Below are 20560 nucleotides of genomic sequence, written 5' to 3'. Positions count from 1 at the left end.
CTCACAAACGACTGTGATCAGATCAGCCTTGAAAAGAACACTTAAGAAGGCTGGAGAGATGGTTTAACAGTTAAGAGCACCGGCTGTTCTTCCAGAGGACCTGGGTTTGATTCCCAGCACCCATATGGCAGTTCTGTACACTGTACCTCCAGTTCCAGGGGACCTGATACCCCATTTTGTCATTTGTAGGTACTACACACATGGGGTACACAGACAGACATACTTGCACACAAAACACCCAAACATATAATACAACTTTTAAATCTAAAAATCAAAAAAAAGTTAGAATCCTTAACGCCTCATCTGATGTTGCCTGCCTCTGAGAATAGTCTTTCTGGGAACAAAGAAGGGGCCCTTCTCCATGTCAGATGGTCCTCTCAAGCTGGCTCTGGAGCAAATAACTTTACCTAACAAAGATCTGGTGACCACAGGGCCCAGGGCCATCATCCTTGTCTCCTAACTCTGGCCTTCCTCCAGGGCCTCTTTTATAGTGTCTCTCCAAGGTCAGTCCTGGAAAATGGCCCTGATTTCATGGATAGAGAAACTGAGGCCCCAAGAATCTAGGCTGGACTCCAGGTCCGGACCTAACTCTGATCTGGACTAGAACACAGCTCTGGCTGCTTCCCTTTATGATCAAGTTCCAAGATGACTGGGGATGCACGGGAGTCTGCTGGGAGCCACAGCAAGCAGCCCCAGCTGAAACAAAAATCCCAGGCCCAACCTATGGTCTGATCACCTCATAATCACTACCTCCCTGGGTCTCAGCTGGCGCCAAGGACTCCTGGATAGCATCTCTTTTGTCCCCTGAAACAGCCCTTGGTATAGAAGCACCTATTCTGCCCATGACTCAGGTGGGGAAACTGAGGCAAGGTTGTGCTTACTTGCCTGCCTTCCTCCCACATACATACACTTGACCCCTTGACTACCTGGAAGAGCTCTCTAAAGTCATAAGAAAAGCAGAGGCCAAAGGAACTTGACATTTTCCATTTGAGGTCATCACTTCCATCTTTCCTTTAAAAAGAAAGAAATTTACCAGGCTGGGGGTCTGCCTCAGAGACTTTGCCCATCTTGCATGGAGCTCTTCAGTTCCATTCTCAGTACTGTGTAAACCAGGTATGATGATACAGAACTGTAAAGCCAGCACTCCAGAGATAGAGGCAGGAGTTCAAGATCACCCTCAACTACATTGCAACTTCAAGGCCAGCCTGGGCTTTGCGAAATCCCTCTGGAGAAAGAGGGACGACTGCCATGTTCCTTGGATGAAGTCAGAGGTGACCATGCCTGAGTTCCTTCTTTGCCCCTTAACCACTTGGCTAAATTCCTAGGGTCTTCCTGGAGGAGGAGGAGGCTGGTAAGGGGTGGGTTCAACCAGTCCAAGTGGGAAGTCTAGCTTGTCTCCCCGGTTTGCCCAAGTGTGGAGTAGGTGGGGTTATTTGAGGGCCTCCCGGTCAACACAGAACCATTACATTGTTTTGCTATCTCGGAATGAGATTAGGCGCTCCACCACAGGCCTAGGGTCAGGCCTGGAAGTCAGAAGACGCTTGTCTGATGACTTTAACCTCTTGTAGCATCTCCATCACTGTGCTGTTTATTGATTTTTAATGCCTTGGTATCCTCAAACATGGAAGAGTCTCATGGTGTTGGGAGCTCCTGCTCCCAGACCTCTCACACACTCCCATCCAGCTGGCTTCTCTCCTTCACTCTTATCTACAGCTTGGCCCTGCCTCCCCCCCCCCCATGCCCTCCCCCCTCACTACTTCCAGGTTCTCTGTTGGGATCATAAATTATCCATGAGCGGTAAGTTGGCTGCTGCTTCAACCGGAGCTGAAGTGCTGATGAAATATTCAAGGACCTCGACTCTCACATTCCCCAGGGGCCTGGCCCTAGATTCTGAGTGCTGCCCCAATTCCTACTGAGTCACTGAGACCTTGGAGGTGTGCGTGGTGGTCTCTTTGCTTCATCCCCGCACCATGGCTCTGTTTGCTGGGTACCGTTGGTGGTGACCTAGAGGAAATAAGGTCCAGGTCCTGGTTTAGAGCCCAGTAGGGTGCCCTAGGCATCTGCAGCCATGCAGCAGCCTTCCACCCTGGCTATCTAAGCCCCCAAATGTTCCTCAAGTCTTACTTCAGATGACAGAAGTGGGTTGAAAAGCGAGGTTGCTTGGGACCTGACCCAGTGGACAGGAAACAAAGGTTCTGTTTCCAACTCTTCTATGCATTTGCTGTTCATGGGGCCCCTCTCCTGGCTCAAACCTCAGTTTTCTCAGATGTGCATGAGAGTGAAGATCCATTTCTTTCTGAGAACTCCGAGGTGGGAAAGAGGGGTGTGTGTGTATGTGTGTGTGTGTGTGTGTTTGTGTGTGTGTTCCTGCAAGCAGGTGTGTGTGTGTTTGTGTGTGTGTTCCTGCAAGCAGGTGTGAGCACATGCACAGGTGTAAGCTTGCTCAGGATTGAGGGCCTGCCTGTCTGTGGGAAGGGCTCCTGATTAGCACAGGCATTTCCCAGGGCTTGTGGAGGGGAGGGTGGAGGGAGGGGCAGGTAGGCTGGCAGGCTGGCAGGGCAGGTGGAGCCCCACCTGTGTCAGCCTGTGCTTGGAGTCGGTCGCCCAAGCCAGGAGCAGGAAGCTGGGTGACTCAGGTGGCAATGTCTCCCTTGTCCCTCCCTTCCCCCCTAAAACTACTCAAGTGGGGTTTGCTGGAGGTTGCTTCCAGAAGTTCTCAAAAGACCCACTTCAGAGCATATCCATGTTATAAGCCTGTCCTGAGACTTCACTGGTGGGGGGTTGGGGCAGAAGGGAACTAGCTGTTTTGGGACTTCATTCTAGAAGGGTCATAGTAGTGGGTAAGGGGGACAGCCCAGAATAGACATTCTCTAAAGAGATCCAGGGTTCCTCTGGGCTGCACTTCCCCCACCTCTGGTATCTGGCCCTGGCCTGTACTATTTCTGTTTCCCTATCTCTGTTTTCTTGTCTCCCTGTTTTCTTTTTGGCATTCGACCCCGCCCACATGCCTTGCTGCGAAGTGTCATGTCTGTCGCTAGAGCTACCTCTGTAATTAGGAGCCTTCCTTGGCTGGGAGCACACTCACAGGACTAGCTGTGGGCAGCATCTGGTCTCGAAGCTGCTCCAGAGAACCAAGTGGCACAAAGAAGGCATGAGTGCACCCACCCCTCCTCGAGAGACTCCTCCAGCTCTAGCTGAAGTGAGGACTCCTCCAGCAGGGGATCCAGAGACTTCCAGGGTCTTCAGGCTGCTAGTGTCTCTACAGATCTGGCCTTGAAGGGGTCATGCCGAACAAGCCCCTCCCCCAACATCCGTGGGCAGGGGCTGAAGGACCTGCGGAGGTTCACAGATAGGCTGCAGATCGATATGAATTTCCGAATATGTTAAAAAAAAAACAAAACGCAATCCCAACATAAGAGAACCCCCACAGTGGCCACCAAGGCCAGGAAGGGCTTTAGAATTCTTGCTCTGTCAGAACATGATAGCCCCAGGGAGATTTGTCCCCAGCTTCCAGCCCTTGAGACATCTACCTTCCCTCCTGTCTTTGCTCATAACACAAAGCCACCTCTGGCTCTACACATGCGTGAAGACACAGGAGTTTGCGTATCCCCAGTTGCATCTTTCCTTCTCCCCAACTGAACTTGTGATTTCTTTGACTTACCACCCAGAAGTGCCAGAACCTTGGGGACAGAGGGCTGTAGTGAAAGATTCATAGGCTAAGAAGCCCCGATCATGCTGGACAAGGAACACCGGGGTTTCAGGTACCTGGTCTGCAAGGAGTGTGAGTTCTTCGCAGCCTTCTCCCCTAGTTGGCCCTGGGTGGAGACTCAACCCCAGGAAAGTTAGGACAGAAACGAAAAGCTGGAGCTTTTAGAGGATAGGACTGGGGACAGAAGGCCTCTTCCCGGGGCCAAAGGATGGCTCTGTACCTGGAATGATAGGTAAGCATGCTCACGACACCATTAGATTTTAATAGCCAGGGCAGAGGCCCCTGCATGATTCAAAGGTGGGTATTTCTTAGGCCACCTAAGGCTAAAAGGTCTTTGTATATGTGTCTGTGTGTGTGTGTGTGTGTGTGTGTGTGTGTGTGTGTTTATTCTATAGGTCTAAATACAGCCATCCATCAGAAGAGCTCTCCACCGCATAAAAGCTAAGTTCTAACGAAGAACAGAAACACAGGCTGGAGAGATGGCTCAGTGCGTTGTAAAGGTGTTTTCTGTGCCTGCCTGGCAACCTGAGTTGAATCTCCAGAGCCCACATTAGAAATGTAAGGAATTGCCACAAAGTTGTCATATGACCTTCACAGGCAAGCTATGGCACACCCACCACCATCACACATACACGTGATAATTAGAAGAAGAAAGAACAGAAACTCCTCGTCTGCTTCCTTATATGGCCCAGAGGCCTATCAGGAGGCAAGAGGAAGAAATGACATAAGCAGAGGAGGCGCTCTGACTGCTTTGGACACTATCTGATTGACGGTCACCTTTGCCTTAAAGAGGTTCTTCAATGAACAGTCCCTCATCTTGATCACTGGCTTCTGTCTCTGGGGAGCTTGGGATGGGCTAGCTGGTGCTCTATTACTCCCGACTCTCAGGCTCCAAAGGGCTGCAAGGTTGAGTTAATCAGATACGTCTTGGTGGCCCAAAGATTTAGTGCCTACTGAGCTCCAGGCAAGAGAAATGAGGCTAAACTGCAGGGATACGAGTTGAAGCTAGACATCAGAAGAAACCCACCGCTATCAGAAAAAGGAGACAAGGGCATTTGCTATAAGGGAGACCGAAGAATTTCCCTTTTTTGGAGATTTGTCAAATATGAAAATTCTTGCCTTTAAAGGCTGGGAAGCAGAAGGTTGGGTTGGATGCCCTTGTCCCTCTCCTTCAAGTTCAAGCTGCAAAGGAGACCAATGGTCACAGCAATGCTCAGCTCTATTCCTATGTGTCTCCTTCCCTCCAGGAGACCAAATCCCCATGCAAAAGAACTGATTCCAGGAACAGCTATTTTCTGATTCCTTTATGTATCCTCAGAAGCAGGCGAAGCCCTGGTGCCTTGGCAGGCACATAGTAGGAGATTAAGAAACACACAGGAAGTGCATCCATCTGGGAGGAACTGGCTCTGTTTTCTACATTGGAACCTCCACCCGGGGGGTTTTAGCTTTGGCCTCCGCAACGTGCTGTGGCTTGTTACATACTAAGACAAGCAGTGGTGCCTTCTGCGGACACACAGCGTTTATTCAGAAGCTCCAATCCTTCCTCTAATTCCACCTAGGCGACTCTAGCCTTCCCCTGCTGCCAATTGGCTGAAGTGAGGAGAAAGGCGGCAGAGAAACCTTCAAGGGGTTTGGAAGGGATGTGTGACTGGGTGGGAGGAATGGATGAAGATGGAACCCTTGCAGAGGCTGCAGCTTGGGACGGTGAAGTCTTCCTGAGGCCTGGGCTGATCACTGTGGAGTGTGGCAAGTAGGCAGGTGGGCTCATGGATGAGATAGAGATAAAGATCCCCAGGTAAGCTAGCAGGGGTGGGAGTCAGGGAAACAGTGGAGGGGAGCGGTCCTGGCAACTTGCCATGTGCACCTACAACTGGATTAGGGATGCTGCTATCTTCCTCTCCCTTCCAGGAAGACTTATTGGCGGGAAGACAACAAGTTAGGCCTCGTTCCTTTCTCTACTGGGGGAATGTGGTCAAAGATACTGTTAGGATATCTTCATCTGGAATTATTTTAGCCCGTAAGCTCTGGTGCATGTGTGTGCGTGCCTGCGTGTGTGTGTGTGTGTGTGTGTGTTTGTGTGTGTGTGTGTGTGTGTGTGCGTGTATGTGTGCGCGCTTTCAGGAAGTCCTTTTCTAAACAGCCACTCCCCCAACTCCCACCCACACAAGCTGTTTCCTCTTGTCACTCTGTACGCTCTCTGAGAGTTAGGATACTTTAAATTTTCTGTGCAGCCAAGGTCTAGGCTGGCACCCAGCATACAGTTGGTACTCAGTACCTTGGTTCATGCCTTGGGTTCATGTTACAGCCGCAACAGCAGTCATCAACCACAGGAAGAAATACCCACGGCTCCTTAGGCCACCTACTGAGTTCTTTTGGATGGCTCAACAGCCTTGTCTACTCTGAAGGGGCTTGCTGCCTCGCTTTGGTTTAGACCTCTGCTCCCTTTCTTTCCATCTAATGTCTGATTTTCCCCCAAATCCGTCAAAGTTTCCTTACATCATTATTTAATCTCCTTTGTCTGTTTCTCCCTGGAGCAGTATCCAGCCCCCCCCCGCCCCACCCCCAAAACACACTGACCCTTCTGCTCTGGGACTTGAAAGAAGGTGTCGGCCCAGGCGTGGTGGCGCACGCCTTTAATCCCAGCACTCGGGAGGCAGAGGCAGGTGGATTTCTGGGTTCGAGGCCAGCCTGGTCTACAAAGTGAGTTCCAGGATAGCCAGGGCTATACAGAGAAACTCTGTCTGGAAAAACAAAAACAAAAACAAAAACAAAAAAAAAAAAAAAAGAAAGAAGGTGTCGGAGTTTAGAGTGTACCATATTTCCTAGTCTTGTGATCTCTTTGGAGCGTAGTTTTAAAATCGCATTACATTTTATTTACTTTTATGTGTGTGGCACTTGTGCCAAGGCGGGAGATCAGAGGACAGAGGACAACCTGTGAGACTTGGCTGTTGTCTCCCTCCATGAGGTATCAGACTCGGGTGGTCACATCTGCACAACTGAGGCACCACACAAGCCCATTAAAAATATTCTTTTAACATGGATCATTTCGATCCCACTTTGAAGACCAGGCTGGCCTCTTAACTCACAGAGATCTGCCTGCCTCTGCCTCCTCGAGTGCCACCACTGCCTGGCTGCTCCAGCACTTTTTAAGAACTGTCTCGAACTGAGACAGTTTAAATACTGACATTCCTCAGCTGTTTAAGTGCTACTACAAAGCTTATTTCATTTAATCTCTCCAACCTAAGATAGATAAAGCTAATGAACCCACTTTACAGAAGAGATACAGGGTGAAAGGTACACTAACTAGCCTAAGGTCATACAAAGATTAAGGGGAGAACCCAAACCCAGGCCTGCTAATTCTAAACAGAAGGGATCAGGGAACACTCCATCTTTTGTAGGGGGGAGAAAATCCCAACCCAGCACAAAGCCTATGAAATGCTTTACAAACATCTTATTACTACGTTGAGGCAAGAATGAATAAGCCTGACGCTGAGTTGGCTGGCTAGTGAAGGCGTCAGTCCTTTCCCATGCCTCCCCCTGACTCACCTGTTGGACAGGTAGGGGGGGAAGGGGAGAATAATGAGTCTTACCTGCTCAGGGCTAGGGTGGGGCAAGTCACGCCCCACCTGATCCATTGGCTTTTTCCTTAGTCTTACTGACAGCCCTCTGTCCAATCATAAAGAAGAAACTTTCTATTTGCCAATAGATGCAGAGTGAGGATGAGACCTCAAGTTGGCGTCCACCCCAGAGTCGAGTGGCAGTCCCTGGGGCCAATGGTGAGCGCATAAACAGAGGCGGCCGTGGTAGAGGTCCCGGCGCGAGGCTCCGCCCCTCGATGGGATAGTCAGGCTGGGCAGCCAGTGAGATAGCCTCAGAGGGTGGGAGTCTCCCTAGGGGGCGGAGCTTCGAGGGGGCGAGAGGTGTGGCTTGGCTGTCAGGTCCCTTTGCCTTTTGTTCGGTTACTGAGTTGCTGCCTTGGCCAGAGTCCGGAGCAGCCGCCGCCCGAGTGCGCCGAGCTCAGTTCGCTGCCCGCGCCGGCTCCCTCCCGGCCAGACCCGACCCCGATTCGGCTCAGCCCGGCTCCACGCTCAGGTACACCCGATCGGGGTACGAATCACTGTGGGAGAGTAGGGACAGCAAGCGGCCGGGAGGCTGGTTCCAGCGGTTTCAGGGCAGGTGAGGGCGGGTGTCAGGGAGCGCATCCTACACCAGCGACAGGGGGCGCGCTGGGGTCCGGGGCGCGGGACCCTTGGGACAAGCAATCTGGGTTGGAGCGCCCCTCCAGGCTCGGTGAACCGCAGGTCTGAGAAGGGTGGGGAGGAACTAGGGCAGGTGCCTCGGAGTTCGCGCCTCCCCCAGGGCCCCAGAGCTCGCCTAACACGGCGTCCCTGACTCTCCCCTGGAGCTGACCGAGCAGACTTTGACCCGCTCCGCCTGGTCCCGGAGCTCACGGTGACAGGAATTTACCGTTTGGGAAACTTGCTGCCTAGTCTCTTTGGGGCCACCCTCACCGCACCCCACGCGTCATCCTCGCTTTCTCTCCCTCCCTCCCTACTCCCCCAGGCCTGGGTGGGGCCCTATTGTCTGCGCCCAGCTTTCCAAACTGTGGGGGCCGAGTGCACATTTTCCCAGGGACGCAATTCCCACCTGCTGAGCAGAGCAGGTGAGCGCTTGGAAGACGGAGGCCCTGCCCTGCAGCTCCGAGCTGGACCTGTGGCGCCTCCCTCCGCTCTAGTGTACGCCGGTCAATGCCTTCTCCTACGGAGGTGGGATAGGGTGACTGGGGAACTGGTGAAGGGTCTGGGCTGAGTGCCCTACCGATGTCTGACACTGGTGGCTTGGCCTGGAGTCTGGGCCGGTAGAGAAAATTTAAGAAGCACTCGCCCAGTTTTTAGTAGCTGTGGTTTCCAGAGTGTTGATAGGGAAACAGCAATATCTTTTGATTTCTGCAACCCATTCTTGTTGAGAAATCACTCCAAACAAACTTTCCAGGAGAAAGTAACCATGGGAGCCTTTTCTAGGATTTTTCTAGTCTCCTTGTTGAGAGCTGATTCTAGGCTTGGTGGTACTTCTTGGAGGAAAACCCCTTCCCCCAGTCAGCTCCAAGCTGAACGTAGCCAGTGTGTGCGCTTTGACCCTGTTCTCCCTGCCCCCAACTCCATCCTGTTTGCCAGGCCCCTAAGGCCTGAGGTAGGGACCAATGGGGGTGGGGTGGGGGCGTTGCTGAAAGGGGAAGTGTCTTCTTCCTTCCCCCTCCTCCGGAGACCATCACACCCCCTTATATGAGGCCTGCTAAGTATCTGTCCTCCCAAGCTCTGCCCCTTCCCCAGGAATGGGGTTGGGACAGGGCTGGGCCAAGCTAGGAAGATGAGGAAGAGTGATTAGTCTTTCCCTAACTCCCCCATTCCATCCCCGATTTTATTTAGCTGGCTGACAATTGAGGCAGGATAGCATAGGGCAGGAATGTTGCTGGCCGGTCCGCTGGGTTTCTAGATTATGAAGGTGCATTCTTTCTAGAGGACTCGCCAGAAGTCCCTCCTCCACCCACTCTTTTCCTGAGTGTTTGGCGGGGAAAGTGGGACAGGAGGAAGTCTTTGCTGTAGAAGGTTTCTTCCCTGCCAGGCACCCTGAGGCTGCACAGTGTGATCCGCGCCCTCCCCTTGCCTTCCGTGTGCTGAGAGCGCTTCTCTGGCTGGAATTGTGAACTTCTACTCGCCCTTGCTGCACTGGTTATACAAATCCGAAGAGTGGCCTTTTCATAGGCATTTGGAGGCCCCTCCCCATCAGCCTTCTTGTGGGGGACCGAGCAGGAATGCCAGCGCTAGCCTGGAGCAGAGGGAAGGTGGGGTGAGGGTCATGAGTGCTGCTTGCTGTGACTCACCTGGAGGCCGCTGGTGGTGCTTCGTTGGAGAGTGGGAATGGCAGACAGACTCTCCCCTTGAGTAACCCCCTTAGGTCCTGTTGAGGGGGTAACATAAGTGTGACCACCTCCAGGAAGCACGGGGGGGGGGGGGGATATGAAGATTAGGCTCATGCTACCTGTCTCCCCTCCTCTCCATGCCAAGGTGGAGGAGGGGAAGGCATTGTAATTACATGAGCTAAATGATTAGTTTAGCTAATTTGATTGGTTCATGGCTGTGATGAAAAGACAGTATTGAGGAAGTGTGGCCAGGAGCTGCCCGGCCCAAGCTGGCTTCTGACCGGACAGGAGGGAGGAGAAGCCAAGGTAGGATCCGATTAGTCATTTCTTGCCAGATCAAGTCTGGGCTTGGGTGACAGGAGCCTCCCCCGCACCCAAGCTCCACCCTATTCCCTCTGGAGCCGCCGGGCCGCCGTCTGGCCTGCTAAGGTCGGACTTGGAGAATGCAGCCTGTGGGAACGGAAGGTCAGGCGGAGCCTGATTAATTTCCTTCCTGGGGGCCCACAGGCCATGGCCCAGGAGAGGAAGTCCTGTCCTCCTGCAGAGCTACTTTAGAACAAGGTGACACATTTGGCTGGTCCACAGAAGGACAACTGTCTAGATAGTCTAAGGGGGCAGTTCTGAGAGTTGGGACACAGACTTGGACTGAAGCTACCTTGAGTCTCTGAACAGTGTGTCCTTACCTGCGCAGCCTGGGTCAGGGCACCTTGCTTCTTAGGCTCAGTGACCTCAGGAATAAAGAAACCTAGCTGCCCAGAAAGTACTTGATTGATGGTCACTCAAAGCCAGAAGACGATCTGGTACCAAGCTCTTTCACAATGGTTCTCACTAATCATGCTTACAGAGGCAGCTGCAGTTGTTGTCTTCCTCAACAACTAAGGGAAAGTTAGCAACTTGCCCAGTGGTGCCCAGCCAGACTCCAGAGAGGGCTAAGCTCAGACCTCATTCTGCTCTTTGGCTCCTCTACAACTCGGGAAGAATTTCTCCACCCATCCCCCCTTTTCTTTTGGGTAATAAATGACCAAATCTGGGACCTTGCACCAACGTAGACAAGCACTTTCCTATGGAATCCATCATCAGCCCTGGAAGCCCCCCACACACACACATACACACACCTTCCTTTCTTGACAGAGTCTCATGTAGCCTAGGCTAGCCTCTGAGATTGACCTTGAACGATTTTTCTTTCCTTTTTGAAGACAGGGTCTCCGTGTGCAGACCTGGCTAGCCTAGAACTTGCTATCTAGACTAGGGGTCCTCAAACTCACAGAGACCCAGCAGCCCCTGCTCCTTAGGATAACAGGTGTGTGCTGCCATGCCTGGCAAGCTTTTTAAAACATTTGTCATCATCATCTTATTTATTTATTTATTATTTATTTATTTAGTGTGTGCCTGTGTGTTTGAGCATGCACAGAACACAGCACATTTGTGGAGATCAGAGGACAACTTTCAGGGTTTTTTTTTCTTTTCCTTCCACCCTGTGGGTCCTGTGGGTCCAATTTAGCTTTAACCCAATCAGCCATCTCTCAACTGTTCAGACCTCTCAAGTACTGGCATTATAGGCATGCAGCACTGGCTTATACCATGCTGGGGATCGAACCCAGGGCTTCATATATGTATGCTAGGCAAACGCTCTACATCTTTAGCCCTAAATGGAAGTTTTCTCCTGCCCCCTTTGGAGGGCCTCAGCTCCAAGGATAGAAGGGAATATAGGAGAGCCCTGCTAGACGTGTGGGGGCGGTGAAGGCGGGACAGGTTTGTCAGGTGGGAGTGACTCATCACCCTGGCTGCCGGGACTCTGAAACCTCACTGTGGTCGGTGGTAAGGCAACTCCTCAAGGCCAGGAGCTGTGAGGGTCTAAGTTAGGGGAGACCAGAGGGGAGGACAGCATGGCTCAGAGCTTTCTGGGCTGGACCCCGGAGAGGATGTGGGAGCCACCTGCTTCACTAGTGTCTGTGGCTTTGCCAAGTTAAAGTGGAGGCGGGGTGCTCTCTGGGGAATAGAGACACATGAGTCAGATTTAGGCTTGGGTGAGAGTCCTGCTGGATCATGCCAGGTAACACAACCAGGCTTGCTTGGAGAGGAGCTTTCTACTGCCCTGTCATGGCTGGAGACACTAGCATTGGGCTATGAAAACCTCCACAGGAGGACATTCCTGCCTGTGGGAGTAGAGTGAGAGGTTGTAGGAGATGCCTGTCAGCCAGAGCTAGCCCACAAAGGAGGATTTGGTGGCGCATGGTCTTCTTAGGTTTGACTGATTTGGACCCCTTTGCCAACCCAGCACCTGGCATCAGAATGGAGAACTGGGGCTAGGTTGAGCCTGCGTACTGGTACATTCTAAAGACTGAGGTTCTTACTACCAGATCTTCCCATCAGGACGGAACCACAGTGTGTTTACCTATCTTAGAGAAGAGAGCCCCTAAAGCAAGGAGCCTTGACTGGGAAGCACCAAGGGAGAATGAAGTCATTCTCGCAGATTACCACACAGAGTAATTTGGGCTGGTGGCTTTCTAGCACCCTGAGGCCAACAGGGACAAGGTGGGTGGGGTGAGGACACGCAGATGTCTTTATTGAAGAGGCTAGACAGAGAAAAAGACTTCCTATCCAGAAGACAGTGTCAGATTCTCCCCGCAAGCAGAGTCATAGAAGATTGTGAGCTGCCATATGGCTTCTGGGAACTGGTCTGGGTCCTCTCCAAGAGCAGTAAGTGCTCTTAACTGCTGAGACATTTCTCCAGCTCCGGATGGGAGGTCTTCACTTCAAATGGAGAAGCAGGTGGAGGCTCATAGTAGAGTCTCCTCTGGAGAGGGCCACCCTTGCCCAGGAGGCGCTTCCTGTGGGTGAAGAGTCAGTCTAAGTCCTTGGAGGAAACTTTTTGTTTGGGAATTTGGGAAGAAGAACCACAGGGCCGAATAGAAACCCAGCGTCTGACAGCTGGCTGGCCCAGTAACTCTCTGAAAGAAAAAGGTAGTGAGATGGGGCGGGACAGGTCACTGGGATTTGTGTCTCAACAGATGACAGACACCCTGAGGTCTTTCTCTTGGGATGTGGTTGACCGTCCCATTTTCCAGCAACTTCCTGGGCTAGATTCGAAGAGAGAGAGAGAGTTCTTTGACCGTCTGACCGTTTGCTTGTGCTAGCCTCCTGGCCTCTTAACTTCTGGTTGGCTGCAGAGGAGGGTGCTCAGCTTTCTCTGCGGTTTCCCAGTGTGGAGGGAGATCTTATGTCTAGTGATGGCGAGAAGAGGCCAGGCAATCGACAAACTGCCTCACTGTGGGCTGTTTCTCTGTCGCTGAGTGTCAGGATCAAAGGCTTGCTCCACTGTGCTCAGTTGGTCTTTTTGTTTTTCTCGTGACAGGGCTTCTCTGTGTAGCCCTGGCTGTTCTGGAACTCACTTTGTAGACCAGGCTGGCGTCGAACTCAGAAATCTGCCTGCCTCTGCCTCCCGAGTGCTGGGATTAAAGGCATGCGCCATCACTGGCTGGCTGATTGCTATTTTATTTTATTTTATTATTTTAAATTGAGGAATGCACAGAAATTTGTGAGAATAAAAAGCAGCTGTCTTTAATTTGAACTGTGTGAGGTAGCCACCTTGAACCTTCCTCCCTCCCTCCCCTCCTATCCTTTGCTCTTGACCTTCCACCTCCATGTGAGCTCTGTATACAGAGGTGAGCTGCTTTTATTCCTGCACAATACAGGGATTAGAGCCCAGGGAGGGCTTCCGGGCATGCCATACAAGCACTTCACTCAGAAGCCGCTCATCCGCGAAGCCCTCCTGTGCCCTCAACATGGCAAGTTTTTATTTTTCCAAACATGTATTTATTTCGGGGGGTGTTGCCGCATACAGGCTGAAATCAAAGAGCAACTTGTAAGAGTCAGTTCTGTCCTTCTGCCATGTGGATAAAATTCAAGCCATTTGGTTATGGTGCAGGCAGGCACCTTTACCTGCTAAACCATCCTAGCAGCCCCAACCAAGGCATTTTTTTTTAAAGATTTTATTTACTTATTTTATATATATGACAAGTACACTGTAGCTATCTTCAGACACCCCAGAAGAGGGCAGCAGATCTCATTACAGATGGTTGTGAGCCACCATGTGGTTGCTGGGAATTGAACTCAGAACCTCTGGAAGAGCAGTCAATGCTCTTAACCGCTGAGCCATCTCTCCAGCCCGCCCCTCCCCCCAACTAAGGCATTTGCTTGAAGCCTTCTTGCAAAGCTTTTGCTTGCTGCAGCCTGCGTTGTCCAGGGACTAAGGGTTCAGGTCCCTCCTGTCCAGCCCTACGCCTGTAACATCCTACTCTAACTGGCTGGCATCCAACTGCTGTTAATGGGACTGCCTAAGCCCAATGGTGCTGGCTAGGGGCTTGTAACAGCTGGAGTAATTTTCCACTCCCAGGAGTCCTGGTTTGGGCTCATCTGCCGGCCTGGGATGCTGTCCTCATCAGGGATGCAGCTGGAGCCCTCTGTTAGGGGAACCCATTAGGTTTCCTAGGTCAGGCCACTTCCCTCTGCTACATAGCCCCCTCCATTTTCCCACCCGGCTCTGTTTGCTTTGGGAAGCAGCCCAGAAGAGAACAAACAGCAGCTGGGTCATGGCCTGAGCCTCTCCCACTCCAGACCTCTTCTCAGCCATGGTCTGGCCTGGGCTGCCCTCCAGGCTGGAAGTGAGAATGTTCCTTTGAAACATCCCTTGTCTTCTCTGGTCATCAGCATCGGCCATGCGCGAGTAGCTTGTGCTGCCTCTCTTACCAGTGTGGGCCATTCTGGTGATAGAAATCATGGTGTCTGCCCAGGAACCTCTCACCATGATAGAATGGGGTGCTGGGGTTGGGGGGACAGTGAGGGGTTCCCTCGTGGAATCAGCAGTCTCTAGAAGTTTCTATGTCTGACTGTGCGAGCCATGACAGTGTGTGTTTCTTTCTGTCCTTGGGACTGTTGGCAGTATCTCAGCTGGATCCAGAGGCATTGAGAAGGGAAGCTTAGGGCTGGTATCCTCTCTAAGCCCTTACTCTGAGGTGGGGACTGTTCTGTTGGGGTTGGCTACTGCTTGGGTGGCAGCTATGTTCAGGTTACATACAGTCTGAGGAAAAGGGGTCCCATGACTACATAAATGGTTTGACTTGCCCAAAGGCCCACAGCCAGTTAGGTGTTGGTTCTGATGGGGACCCTTTGTAAAGATGTTTATCCCTCTGCTCTCCTGCTTTGATGTAAGCCTGTGTGTGGGTCTGGGTGTGCCTAGGGTGCCAACCTCTAGCCCGAAGGACCTCCAGGGGAAGCCCAGCTTTGCCTGCCATGTGTGGCCCCGTGCTTTGTTTCTGCATCCAGGTCCAGCCCAGCCTCTCAGGCAGCCCTCTCCTGAGCCTGTTTCTAGGTGTTTTACTGTCACTTAGCAGCCCAGCGTGGCTGTGCCTGTTGCTTGACTGTCCCTGCAGGTGCTGGCTAGGTCGGAGGCTGCTGTCACTCTTGGAGGGGTTATTTTTAAAGTCAGGACTGGGCGTCATTCTGCTGGACAGCTTGGACGGAGGGTGCGTGGTGCCAGCACCCCAGCTGGCTGTATGGAAGAACAGGCATGGAGGGCAGGGCTCTGACCACCCCCCCTCCCCAGTCTGGAGCCAGTGGGGGAAGGGACCTTTGCATACCCTTCAAGGGCCTGTGTCTTCTCTCTTCCTGTCCTCCTCCTACTCCACCCTGTGATCTCTAAACTGGCTTCTTCCTCCCTGCCACCAACAATGGAGCAGAGTCCCACTGCTAAACAAAGGTCCCCCTTTCAACTCGGAAACCCGCCCTGTCCCTGTCTCTGTCTCTACCCATCTCTGGCCCAGTGCCTGGGCAGGGCCCCCCACCCCCCACCGTCTCCCTCACTTCCACCCTGGTTCTGTCCAGGGCGCATTGCAGAAGGTCTGACCTGTGTTTCCAGGGTGAAGAATGCTGAGACCTAACTGGGTGCGGCCTCTCCGCCCCGAGAATGGCCAAACCTATACTTTTGCTTGTTGTGGAAGAATGTCCCAGGCTCTCTGAGTTGGTAGGGAGAATGGTGAAACTGATTGACCATCCTCTCTGATGGCTGACTACCAGCCTTCCCCTTACAAGAGTAGCTAGTTGTCTCTGTGAAGATTTCTGGTGTGTCCACTCTCTGAGCTGCTTTCAACTCTACCTTGCCCACCCTTAGCCTAACCTTCACTGACACAGGAACCTTCGCATCTTATTAGAATCTGGCCATCAGTGCTTCTTCTGAGATCATGGGGCCAGCCTTTCTCAGATTAAAAAACACCCAATACTGGGCAGTGGTTGCGCACGCCTTTAATCCCAGCACTTGGGAAGCAGATTTCTGAGTTCGAGGCCAGCCTGGTCTAACAGAGTGAGTTCCAGGACAGCCAGGGCTACACAGAGAAACCCTGTCTTGAAAAAGCAAAACAAAACAAACAAAACAAAACACACCCAAAGGGGCTGGAGAGACACCTCAGCTGTTAAGAGCACCAGCAGCTCTTCCAAAGGTCCCGAGTTCAGTTCCCAGCACTCACATGGCAGCTCACAACCATCTGTAACTCCATTTTCAGAGGATCTGACACCCTCACACAGACATGCATGCAGGCAAAACACCAATGCGCATTAAAAATAAACAAATCCTTCAAAACAAAGCAAAAACACCCAGAGATTCCCAGCATATATGGTAGAGCTGAGACCCTAATCTGACCCTAATCTGACCAATGCATAGGTGGGGAGGACCGCCACCTGTGATCACCCTCATCCTTACCTTCCCCTTCCTCCCCTTGGTCAGAGGGCTCAGTTTCTCCCAGACTCTCAGAAGTGAACTAAACCCCAGTCTGCAAGTAAGACAGACTCAGCACTGAGCATGGTGCCACCGTTCCTGGAACTTGGAGCCTCTGTTTCCCCATCTATAAATTGGGAATCAGCAAAGGCCTACCGGCAGGGTTGGAAGTCACTGGCTATTAGAGAACAGGATGCTTGCCCTCTGATATCCTTTGACCTCTGCCTGGCCCTGGGCAACTTTCCAGCCTTTGCTTCCCTTGGCTCCAGGCCTGGCCATCTGGGCCCGAGGAACAGCCTGTGAGTGAACCCCTCTCTCCTGAGGCTACCCTTGACCGCAGTGTTCCCTTCTGATCTGCGGCTGCTCCTTGGTTTAAGATGAGCCTTCTCCCATCTCTCTGGGTCCAAATGGCTGGTTGCGTGGCTGTCTCAGTGGAAGGCAGCTTTGTGGTTGGACTGAGGAGTTCATGCCGACCGGGGCAGGTCTTCCTCACCTTCTTGGACCCTATGCTTTTGCCTCTATTGGGCACTGGAGGGTCAGCATCTATGGGTTTCACCTTCTCAAGAGCTCTCGGGGTTCGTGTTTTCTGGTTTTTCTTCTCCCAAAGATGATTTCTGGGACCCACTCACTCATCCCAAGCTCCTGAAGTTCTCTCTTTGGGAGCCACCCTTGGGTCAGAGAGAGGCAGGATTTTCTTGAGCTGGCCTCCTCCAAGCTCCTGATTTCCTTCTGCTTCCTGCTGGAGCTGGGAGGAGGGGAGCATGAGAAGGGAGGGGGGAGGAGGGGAGAGTGCGGGGTGGTAGGGTGGTGAGGCAGTATTCTAAAATAGCTACTCCAGGCAAGTGTCTGGGAGCAGCTGTGCACATCTGGTGGCACAGAGCCTGCTGTCGGTAGCCTGGGCCTGCTGCTGTTTATCAACCCCAAACGAAACTCTGAGTCAGCCGGGATGGGATGGCGGGAAGGGAGGAAGGTGGCAGCTGAACACTGGTGCTGCTCCTGCCTCTGTCTGTTTTAGGACTGCTGCGTGTGGCAGGGGAGGGGCTGTGCGTCCCAAGAATGGCTGGGAGAACATTCATCAACCTTTCCGGGGTTTTTTTTTTTCCCCCTCTTTGAAACAGTGTCTCCTTTTGTAGCTGGTCTCCCACTGGTGAACCTTCTATCCCAGTCTGCCCGGTACTGGCATGACAGGCGTGTTCTACCATGCCCCTCTGTCGTCATGCTCTGAAAGGTGGGGCCGGGGCTGTCACTGGGAAGAGGCCCCTGATTCTTTTTGTTCCTGGGTGGCGCCTCTCAGTACACCAGCTGCCCCACCCTAATTTTTGCAGGTCCCCCATCATGGTGGAACAACCTGTTTGAGAGATGCTGGGCACCACCCCGTTTTATGAGTGGGCTCTGTTCATTCTCTGAGGCAGTATTGCAGTATTGGAGTATAGAGGCAGAAGACTTTAGCATCAAGCTTGCTTATGCCTGGTCCCTTCTCTAGTTCCATTTCTAGCCAGTTTCCACATCTATAAACTGGGGAGCAAAGCTCTGAAACCCATGTGTGAGGCTGGTGGCATTGGTGAGGGGTCTGGAGGCACGTGTGAAGGGTGTGAGCACATAGTAGATCTCTCTCCATGACTGTCTGTATGTAGGTGGTGGTGGTTGCAATAGGGTCAGTGCCCATGACGGTGGTGCCAAACAGACCAAATGAGGAACCCACATCAAGTAGGTGCAGATGCCCATGGGCCTTAAAGTGGCCCCAAGCCCTCAGAGCAAGGTGAAAGTCCTCAACAGCAGTGACCACCCCAGAGGGCCTGTCCCACTCCGTGCTGCTAGCCCGAGTTCCGGGAAGTGGACGATGAATGAACACCCTAGGGGTGAGGCAGTTAGGATAGCAACAACCTGGTCCCCAACAGTGAACACCTACTAAGTGCTGTCACCATAGCGAGTCCTTCCTAAGCACTATTCTCACAGCATTCAGTTGAGCATGGTGGACCGTGAGTTTGAAGCCCCTGGCACCCAACGAGAGGTAGATTCTTAAGGGAGTAGTTTGCCAAGATTTGAACAGGTCTATAGAGCTCAGAAGGCTGGGAGCTGGAGGAGAGGAAGCCCTGGTTTAGCTTGACCTCCTGGAATATGAGATTCAGGAACTCTGAGGGAGCCCTGGGCGTCCCAGAGAAACCTGTCGGACAGCTTCCCTGCCCCACCCAGTCTCTCATCCAATGGCTGACGGTGTGCTACAGCCTCTGCAGCCTTTCCCAGGGGACTCCAGTGGAGCGAGGGCAGGTCTACAGAGCTCAGCAGCCCTCTGAAACCCTTAGTTCCTTTTCTACTGGAAATGGTGGGTGGGGGCAGCTGGTGAGTGAGCCTGTGCTAGGCTGGAGGGATCTGGCTGTTTCCTGTCTCCACACCAGAGCTAGAGAACGCAAAAACCATGGAGCTTATCCTTAATGACCTTACTGCAGCCCTACTGTGCCCCAGGCCGTCTTCTGGGCTGGGTGCCCTTTCGCTTCACACCTGCACCTTGCTGTCTGCAACCCTCTGAGGCCCTTGAGGCTATGGTAGGGCTCCAGGAGAAGGGTAGATCTCAGCTATAGCTGAGTTGAAACTGGGGGTAATGGTGTCTCCCTAGCCTGCTGATGTTGTGCTCCTGTCTTTTTGTCTTCAGCAGCCACCATGGAGGTGATGAACCTTATTGAGCAGCCCATCAAGGTGACAGAGTGGCAACAGACATACACCTACGACTCGGGCATCCACTCCGGCGTCAATACCTGTGTGCCCTCTGTAAGCAGCAAGGGCATCATGGATGAGGATGATGCCTGCGGCAGACAGTACACACTCAAGAAGACTACCACCTATACACAAGGGGTGCCACAGAACCAAGGTCTGGACCCCAGGGTTTTTTTTTTTTTTTCTTTTGGGTTTTCCGAGACAGGGGTTCTCTGTGTAGCCCTGGAACACCTCTGTAGATCAGGCTGGTTTTGAACTCACAGAGATCTGCCTGCCTCCGCCTCCCGAAGGCTGGAATGCACCACCACCACGCCTGGCTTCACAGTGTCCACTCTTGAGGACACGGGAAGTCTGAAGGGGACATGTGGCAACCCAGAGATAGATACAGAAGTCACCCGGGTGAATTCTGAACGTGTAGGGAGGCCTAGGCACTGACCCAGGGTGCTATTGGAGCCCAAAGTTTTTAGCTTCTGGGATCTCAGGAGTGTACTAAGGTGACTTTATTGATACCCCTCCGGGTGGGGGCTGGCAAGATCTGAGATTACTGGGAAGGTATTCTTTTCACTCCAGGAACCTCATGTCTGATGAGAGAGACAGGGGATACTCCCCCACACACCCACACACACCCAGGGTTCAAGCTTAGACTGGGCTAGCACATGACATACAGATGTACTGAGGACGGGCCTGGGGAAACTGATTCAGTTACAGGTTCCTGTCACAAAGGCCAATACTCTACCAGTCCAGATGTTCCCTTCCTTTCTGGGACAAAGGTGCACATGGCTTTAGGACTGTCATTCGCAGATGCCCCCAGGGCCCTAAATGTTCCAGGGGATGAGATTTGGGGCCTGGACAGTTGCAGGATGAGTTGTGGCTGGTGAGGGCTCTATGAACTGAGCCTCTGTGTCCCAGGTCTCCTTCCTTGGAACCTCTCTGTGCCTGGCTGGGCCAGTGTACTCCTAGGAGCTAAAGGAAAGTGTATAGGTGGGAGAGTCCTGTAGGCAGCCTCTCCTTCCCCATTAGTTAGAGAATGACCTTGTTCCTGCCCTCTCTACTAGGGCATTAGGGCGTTGGCCATAGCAGGGCTATATGGGACTTTTTCTTTGAATAGCCCCAGCCTACCCAGAGGGAGAACCCAGGGTTTCCCTTGAGGATTCTTGCTCCTGCCTTCTCAAAGCCAGCCTCCTGTCCTGTCTCTTGATTGGCTATGTGGTCTTGGCTGGTGCTCGGGGACTTCTTTCGGCCCCCTGTTCAGGGAGAGAGTTGCTACTCTATGGAGGATGAGTTGTGTAGTTAGACTAAGGAAGTTTAGCTTGTCTAATCTTGTGACTGGGCTGCCCTGCTGGTTACAGGAGGAACAGCGGGGCTCTGGGCTCCTGAGTCCACTGTTTTTAGGACCTCCGTGTCCAGTGTCCTGAAAGCTGGAGATAGTATTGTACTTGCCTTGTGAGAT

At 52.5% G+C, this 20560-nt stretch overlaps 1 protein-coding gene and 1 long non-coding RNA gene across 5 annotated transcripts in view; one reads left to right on the top strand and one right to left on the bottom strand.

The window, feature by feature from the left end:
* Positions 1–1571: 1571 nt before the first annotated feature.
* On the bottom strand, positions 1572–7321 carry Gm12348 (predicted gene 12348). Its single transcript, NR_132425.1, has 4 exons — positions 7300–7321; positions 3766–3929; positions 3166–3333; positions 1572–2004 (listed from the first exon to the last, which is right to left on the bottom strand). It is a non-coding gene; the product is annotated as a predicted gene 12348 (long non-coding RNA).
* A 276-nt stretch (positions 7322–7597) lies between these two features.
* Jup (junction plakoglobin) overlaps positions 7598–20560 on the top strand; it is a 28984-nt gene continuing 16021 nt past the window's right edge. Inside the window, exons 1-2 of one of the 4 annotated variants that reach the window (XM_006532315.4) lie at positions 7598–7816; positions 19049–19264. In XM_006532315.4, the coding sequence (XP_006532378.1) occupies positions 19057–19264 (208 nt within the window). In that variant the 5' untranslated portion in view covers positions 7598–7816; positions 19049–19056. Of the gene's footprint in view, positions 7886–18661; positions 18942–19048; positions 19265–20560 lie in introns of those variants that run through there. The other 3 variants (XM_030245605.1, NM_010593.2, XM_006532316.1) reach the window with 3 other exon arrangements.

Source organism: Mus musculus, chromosome 11 (assembly GCF_000001635.26).
Source record: "Mus musculus strain C57BL/6J chromosome 11, GRCm38.p6 C57BL/6J".
Taxonomy (NCBI): domain Eukaryota; kingdom Metazoa; phylum Chordata; class Mammalia; order Rodentia; family Muridae; genus Mus; species Mus musculus.
The sequence above is the reverse complement of the archived record's forward strand: the minus strand, read 5'-3'. Positions and strand labels throughout refer to the sequence as shown.